This window comes from Lactuca virosa, chromosome 4, assembly GCF_052849685.1.
Source record: "Lactuca virosa cultivar CGN04683 chromosome 4, Lactuca_virosa_CGN04683_v6, whole genome shotgun sequence".
NCBI lineage: Eukaryota > Viridiplantae > Streptophyta > Magnoliopsida > Asterales > Asteraceae > Lactuca > Lactuca virosa.
The window spans coordinates 5,597,167-5,605,505 of record NC_136429.1 but is presented as its reverse complement, the minus strand read 5'-3'; the positions used below and the strand labels follow the sequence as shown (position 1 = coordinate 5,605,505).

At 34.0% G+C, this 8,339-nt stretch overlaps 1 protein-coding gene across 1 annotated transcript; it reads left to right on the top strand.

Annotated features, from left to right (window-relative positions):
• The first annotated feature begins 1,823 nt into the window (after nt 1-1,823).
• On the top strand, nt 1,824-4,949 carry LOC145169215 (cytochrome P450 78A5-like). Its single transcript, XM_079087786.1, has 2 exons — nt 1,824-2,851; nt 4,126-4,949. The coding sequence occupies exons 1-2, from the start codon at nt 1,901-1,903 to the stop codon at nt 4,723-4,725; spliced, it is 1,551 nt and encodes a 516-aa protein (XP_078943912.1). The 5' UTR covers nt 1,824-1,900; the 3' UTR covers nt 4,726-4,949.
• The last annotated feature ends 3,390 nt before the right edge of the window (nt 4,950-8,339 follow it).

Below are 8,339 nucleotides of genomic sequence, written 5' to 3'. Positions count from 1 at the left end.
GTTTTCAGTTTTGGTTTCAGGTACTTCGGTTTTCAAAAGAGAAGTTCGAGATGATTGCAGTGCACACACCATTTGTTTAGCCTGAGATGTTTATACTCTGATATATTTTGACAGTTGTTATGATATTTTGAGATACACTATTTATGCTTTTTATATGATGATGATATTTATGGTTTTATTAATGATTTAAAAATGAAATTTTTGGCCGGTATTTTTGGAATGTTTCAAGAACAAAGAATAACAAGGGGTGAGACAGTTTCTTTGATCATCTTGAATGTTATAACCAATTTTAAAGTTGAGTTTATTTTGCAAAAAAATTAATAAATAAATAAATAAAATAAAATAAACATTTTAGGTCTATAGTGAAAAAAATACAAAATGTAGGATCTTTTATGAAACAAAAATATTCAATTTACCTGTTGGTGACCTGTTAGGGCCTGAAATGACAAGTAACATATAAAAATTGAGTCTTTTTCGAAAAAGAAAGAAATAGGTCTAATCAAAATATTGGGTCTTTTATGGGTTTTTTTTAATTAAGTCACTATATATATATATATATATATATATATATATATATATATATATATATATATATATATATATATATATATATATATATATATTTCAATTTTGACATCCACAAAGTGATGTCATTAAAAATTATCATGTCATCATGTTAAGGCAACACTATGTTATTAAAGACTGACACATCATCATGTCACCTCAACTGAAAAGTAGGTTGACCGATCCAGTGGTCAACATTGAAACAAATTGAAAAATATCGTGTCAAATCAAACATGTGAAAATTTAGTATCTTTATTGTGAGAAAAAATAACACGGTTTTAAAATCGAATTTTCATAAAGACTTAGTATCTTTTGTGCAATTCGCATGAAATATAGTACTTTTTTTAAACAAAAGGACTTTGTAAGCAGAAACCGGTGGCCCAACATCCTTTAATCAAGGTTGTAAAAATCATTTGGCGGTAACTTTGTGGTCGACTGGGGTCAAGAGATTAATCGGTTTGGCGAAGATTAATCGGGGGATTAATTGGAGACCCTGAAAATTTAAAAAGTTAAAATTTTTCCTGCCTAGGAGTGCCAAGGACTGCTGAGGATTGCGGAACCCGAGTTTGACCGATATTGACCAATTTCCGCCAAATACCCTTAATCGTAATGGGTTGCAGACCACCAAACGATTAATATCCGATTAATAGGCCGCCAAGATCGATTTCTGCAAGAGTGCGTTTAACCAAATCTTCAAACTCTAAATGATGAAGCCACCAAGTGTAAAATTCAAAAGGCGTAGGACTGAAATCTTGAGTAGCCTTCTTGCTAGAGTTCACGTTAATGGTATTGATTTTTCTTTGTAAAAAATGATAATGAAAATTAATAAAGAAATCAAATTATGAGCAATATAGTAATTTTAGACCAAATACAAGATAACATATAAATACAAAATGAAACTGACTTTACCATAATTGCAATAAACTGAAAGCATTAGAACAACTCATGTAACATAATGCATAACTTAAAATAAAATTGCCATTTAAGAAAAAAAATCATGGACCATTTATGTAATTTACTCATTTATTTATTTATTGAAAGTCGACATAGAAAGTGATTAAACAATAACGTAGATTGACCAAGTGGTACTATGGCACTGACCATCGATCATATACCTAATTAGGACGAGCAAAACAAAAAACAAATAAATGGAAAGGAAACTTTAGAAAGAAAAGAAAACTCCAAAGACAGATTAACTAACCATGGTTGAGTTAAAAAACCCAATCAAGAGCCTATCACTCCCATATATATACAAAGCACGACCCATGCAATCCTTATCAGTTCTCACCACACATCTAAGTTAAGGTTTAATTGCACAAGTCTCAACAAAAAAAAAATGAAAATCTTTGTTTGGGCAAACTTCTTTCTTCTAATTCCTTGCTTTGTAGTAGCCGTTTACAATCTTTATCTCTCACTTCTCTTTTTTCTTTCTCTTGTATCTCTCTCCCCCTTCTTTGCTAACGTATGGTTAGTCCCTGGTGGGTTTGCATGGAGAAACCCTAATTTAAACCCAAGTAAGATCCCTGGTCCAATTGGCTGGCCATTCCTAGGGATCTTACCTGAAATGGGTTCTCATGCTCATCGTAAACTGGCCTCTATGGCAAGCTCAATGGGTGCAACTCGTCTTATGGCGTTTAGCCTTGGTTCAGTTCGTGTGGTAATTACTAGTCACCCTGAGACTGCTAAGGAGCTCTTGTGCGGCAGTGCCTTTTCAGACCGTCCTGTAAAGGAATCAGCTAGTTTGTTGATGTTTGAGCGAGCCATTGGGTTCGCACCATCTGGGAAGTATTGGAGACATCTAAGGAAGATTGTAGCACAGCACATGTTCTCTCCTAAAAGGGTTTTGAGCCTCCAGTGTCTTAGACAAAGTGTGTGCGACGAAATGATGGATAAAGTGTTCGACGAGATGAATAAGAAAAAGAGTGTGGAGTTAAGAGGGATATTCCAAAAAGGTTCTCTGAAAAGTGTTATGGAGAGTGTGTTTGGGAGTGGATTAGGCTTTAAAAAAGAAGAAGAATTAGGGTTTATGGTGAAAGAAGGGTATGAGTTGATCGGTGAATTTCAGTGGGGCGATTATTTTCCAATTAAGGTTTTGGATTTCACTGGGGTCAAGAGGAGGTGTCATAAGCTGACTTTGAAAGTCAAAAGTCTTGTAGGTCAAATTGTTGAGGAAAGAAAAAGAGACGGTGGAGGTATTAACAATGGGAAGAATGACTTTCTTAGCGTATTACTGTGTCTGCCTAACCAGGATCAACTCACCGATGCTGATATGGTGGCTGTTCTGTGGGTAAGTCTCTCTCTCTCTCTCTCTCTCTCTCTCTCTCTCTCTCTCTCTCTCTCTCTCTCTACTATTTTTCCTTTCATATGCATAACATGAAACAACTACCCGAACTATTTTTTTGTGAACATGCAAAGATCACACATGACTTAGTGATCACTAGCTAGCCAGCCATACACATTAGGTTAAAAGATAACCCATTTTATGGAAATTCAAGATCTAAACAGCTTACTCATATAGTGCATGTGTATGCTTAATTTTGATTTTATACGACATCATTTTATTTGAAACGGAATATATATACCAGATGAAATAGCTAGATAAACAATGAATTTTAATATCCTTTAAAAGGAAAAATGAGGGTGTATTTGATGTTGAAGATATTTTTAGATGGGTGCTGTCGCTAAATAAATTAATAGCTTAATACACATCTTTCAGATATTTTTGCATAACTTTTGCCAACAGAATGTTATAAGCCATCAACCATTTATTAATTAAGCAATTGTTTAGTTAGATACAGTAAAAAGGTAAAATAGCTCAAAACTTATGCTTATTTTGGTCAAAAAGTAAGGTTGGTAGAGTTGAAAATACTTTGAATCAATCATCATGACGCATCTAGCGACAAATTAATTGGTACTAGGTTTCATAGGCATTATATATATATATATATATATATATATATATATATATATATATATATATATATATATATATATATATATATATGGGAAATTGTCAGAAAAGTCCTAATATTTTCAGGAAAGTTACACTTTAGTCCTAAGATTTTTTTTTGAACATTAAAGTCCCGATTATTTTTAAAAACACGATAATATGTAATTTCCCGTTAAAATAAAAAAAAGGATTTTTTTGTAAATTTGAGCCAAAATGAAATAATCGGGACTTTTTTGTTCAAAAAAAAAATCTTGGGACTAAAGTGTAACTTTTCTGAAAATATTAGGACTTTTCTGACAATTTCCTTATATATATATATATATATATATATATATATATATATATATATATATATATATTATTCATGATTACAAGCCTTACTCAAGTCTACATATATCTTTTTACGAGCAGCCTGCAAATTGTGTAAAGACAAGTAAATTTAATGAAGACATACATTATACAAGAAAGACCACATTAAGACATGTTATTATGCTGCAAAACAACTATTAATTAGTCATGTAAATTAAAGTGATTATTGTGTGTACGCATTGTCGTTACAAAAATTTCGATGTGCCCCATAATAAACTTTTATTGGTACTTAATTATAATAGGAAATGATCTTTCGAGGAGTTGATACGGTTGCTATCCTTCTGGAATGGATCATGGCAAGAATGGTTATGCACCAAGACATTCAAGCAAAGGCTCAAGAAGAGATTGAGGAGCACGTTGGCAAACTCAGACCCGTTCAAGACTCTGATATCCCAAATCTTGTTTATGTTCAAGCCATAGTGAAAGAGGTCCTTAGGTTGCACCCTCCGGGACCTTTACTTTCTTGGGCTCGCCTTGCGACTCATGATGTCCAGTTAGGTAAGTTCTTTGTGCCAGCAGGGACTACTGCAATGGTTAACATGTGGGCAATCACACATGATCCTTCCATATGGAAAAACCCATGGGATTTCAATCCCGAAAGGTTCATGGAAGAGGACTTTCCAATCATGGGTTCGGACCTTAGGCTTGCACCATTTGGTTCAGGTCGAAGGGTTTGCCCAGGAAAGTCGCTTGGGCTTGCCACAATTCATTTGTGGCTTGCACGACTTCTCCAACAATACAAGTGGCTTCCAATTCCATCCACAAAAGTAGACCTCTCAGAGTGTCTTAAGCTCTCACTTGAGCTACAGACACCACTGACCTGTCGTGCACTTGTACGATAGAACTCTTTTTTTATGTGCACCTTGATGATGATTTTACATGTTAATTGTACTATTATAAGGAAAAAAGTTCCTTTAAATAGTAATTAAATAAGTTACATGCTACGTGCCTTGGTACTAGCCGTCACATAGCAAGGTCCACTTCGCGCTTTTGCATCTCTATCCTTGAACCTGTATTTGTACATATCCTTCAATAACTAGAAGTTCGTTCCAAGTTAGACGATTAATCACTGTATCAGTTATATGGTTTATCGTTACTTTGTATCCATCTACACTTCGAATGTGTTTTGTGTGTTGTCCAAAGAAATGATATTTAAAATTATTTGAGAAAATGATAAAGTGTTAGAGGATTGAGAAAGAAAAAATAAATGATATATATATATATATATATATATATATATATATATATATATATATATATATATATATATATATATATATATATATATATATATATATATTAAGTTAGAACTAGTTAACGAGGGCGTGTTTTTCCTCTATATGTTCTTTCTATATTAAGTGCAAGTACTTTTATGATTTATATTAGATATTGTCCTTATTAATTAATTCCATTAAATAAAAAAAATAACTTATGAGGGTAGTTATCTTTTCGTCTGGTTCACGTTTATGCAATTTCATTTTTTTTACACATTTGACCATTTAACTTGTTAAATGGTTAAATGTGTACAAAAAAAAGTTGGTTAATTGTGAACAATTTTTTTTTATAAATTTCTTAAAAGATTTTATAATTTCTTACAACATTTTTATGATATTTTTTTTCTTACAGACTTTTCTAATCTAATGTTTTAAATCTTTGTTTATAAGTTTTTTAAATTTTTTTTTATTCTTTCATATAATTTTAATACAAGTGTTTTTAAACCAAATATTTTATAAATGTTTAAAACTTTTATTACAAGTATTTAACTTGTTTTTTTATATGTTCATATAATTTTTATTATAACTTTTATACATTTATTTCTATACTTTCTTTTACAACATTTTTAAAGTGTTTCACAGATTTTGTATGATAGTTTAATATTTTTTTATAACATTTTAGAATATTTTTATTAAATACTAGTTTAAAACGTTGTATTAAAAAATTAAAAGTTTATAAACTTGTAATTAAAAAGTATTAAAAAGTTGGATTAATTTTAAAACATTTACATTATATAGATTTTTTTTTGTTTTTTATTTGCCAAGTAATATTTTCTTTTTATTTTTTTAAAAGACCATCCATACGTATTTTTATATATTTAATTTATTTAATTTTATTGTTAGATATTATTTACTTTAAAAATATTGTATATGCTTAAAAACAAAAGAAAAAAAATTATAAGAGGCTATATAAAATATTTCACAAAACAAAAACATATTTATTAATTAAAAAGTAAAGTTTAACATTAATCAATATTTAATTAATATTTAGGAAATTATGGATATTTTAAAATAACTTTTGAAAAAATAATACAATTAAATATGAAAAATAAAAATGCTATTAAAAATGAGGAAAAGGACTTGTCAGGATAATTAACTTTTCGTTTTGTTCACATTTTGAAACATCCCAAAAATGCAGTCCAAAAATTTCATTTTAATTCATTAATAAAAACCATAAGTATCATTCATCATATAAAAGTCATAAATCGTGTATCTCAAAAATATAATAACATAACCACTTGGGTTGTGGTGACTTGGTAAGACATGTGGAAGATATGGTGGATAACCTATTGACCCATGTTCAAATCCTGGCACTACTCAGCCCTTGTGGCCATGGAGGTTCGACTGCAGTGACTCCAGGGCATTAGGCAAAGCCTCATGTTTGCAGCGGGGGATTAGTCGGTGCACGAAAGCTGACCCGGAAACCCTCGTTAGGGGAGTTCCCTTTCCAAAAAAAAATATCATAACATCTGTCAATATATGAAAATCATATGTCAAAACATCAGAGTGAATCCTCCCAAGCTAAATGATGTGGTGTGTGCCATGCAGTCACCCCGAGCTCTTCCCCTTACTACCGGAAGTACCTAAAACCAAAACTGAAAACTATAAGCATGAAGCTTAGTGAATCTCCCCAAACTACCACATACCATACACATATCACATAATCACATAACTTGGGCCTTGCCTGCTACATCGGGCCCCGCCCGGCATCGGACAAGTCCGGAATCAGACCCCGCCCGACATCGGGCCCCGCCCGGCATCAGACCGAAATCCAGCATCGGGCCCCGCCCGACATCGAGGTAGACATAAGCATATCAACAAATACATAGAAACATAATCACATAAAATCAACATATAAACATTCCTCGGGCCCCGCCCGACATTAGACTGAAGCCCGGAACATATAAGCTAAACATTCCTCGGGCTTGCCCTGGCATCGGATCGAAGTCCGAAAACATATAACCTACATTAGGGTAAAAGGATAATTTTACCCTTAACCTAGCTTGGTCCAATATTAAGACCCAAACTCATACTCTAAAGACCCAAAAGCCAAACAATGATCCAAGGACCAACATATGGCCCAATTATCCAAATTGGGCCCAAACGTCTCCATGGTCATACCTTAAGGCCCAACCATTTATTCTGGTTCAAACACTTGGCATTCCAATGGTCCAATATCTTGTAATCATCAGGGACTAATTATGGCCCATCTATGGCCCAATTTTCCAAATTGGGCCCAAGCTTTTCCAAAGCGCCTTATCCTAAAGCCCAATCAAAAATTCTAGTCCATACACTTGTTCTAAGATGGCCCATCAAGAGTCCAAACATCTAATCCCAACAGAAAAGCTGTAACACCCGGTTTATTTACTAAATAAATAAACAAATTAATGAGCGAATTGTATCCCTAAAATAAATAATTATATATCAAAGGATGGTCTTGAAGAGCTAAGTGTCATAATTTTAGAAGTCGGGGTTTACAAATATAAGTTTTGGATTGGTCTCGTAAATAATTATGAAGGCAGGGGCTATTGGGTAATTATTGGGACTTCATTTGAAGAGATTTTGGAGGTTAGGGGCTGAATGGTATCATATGGAGTTGAATTGCAATGAATTCAGAAGGCAGGGGCTGTTTTGTAATTAATGGACTTAAGTTGAGGGAAATTTAGATGGCAGGGGTTAGAAAGGTAATATATGGGCGTATTTTGGAAGAAAATGGGAAAGGAGGGGTGGTTATTGCCATTATGGCAAACATTTAGGTGAGGCGGGTATTTAAGGGTTGAAACCCTAACCCTAATCGGCCATTCTCATTAGCCGCAACTCCTCTCCAACCTTATACCTCCCTCCAGCCGCCACCATTCACCTCTTCAATCTCCGGCCACCCATGTTCCTCCGACCACTGTAACCACAACCATGAAGAGTGTTGTTGCCGCTGCTACCTTCCCGTAGTGGTCGAAGTCGGAGGCCAACGAGGTTGTGGCGTCCGCTGCCACCCTCCTCCGTCCCTTTCGTCGCTGCTGCTGCTGCCATTCCCAGCCGACATCTCCTCGCCACCACCATTCGGGAGCAAGCTGTGACCGCCGTGAGCCACCGGGAGGCCCATTGAAGACCGGAGAAACCCACGAGTTTGGATTGTGAGCCGTGAACGATGAAGATCAGGTCACGAACAGCCAGAATCTATCGGT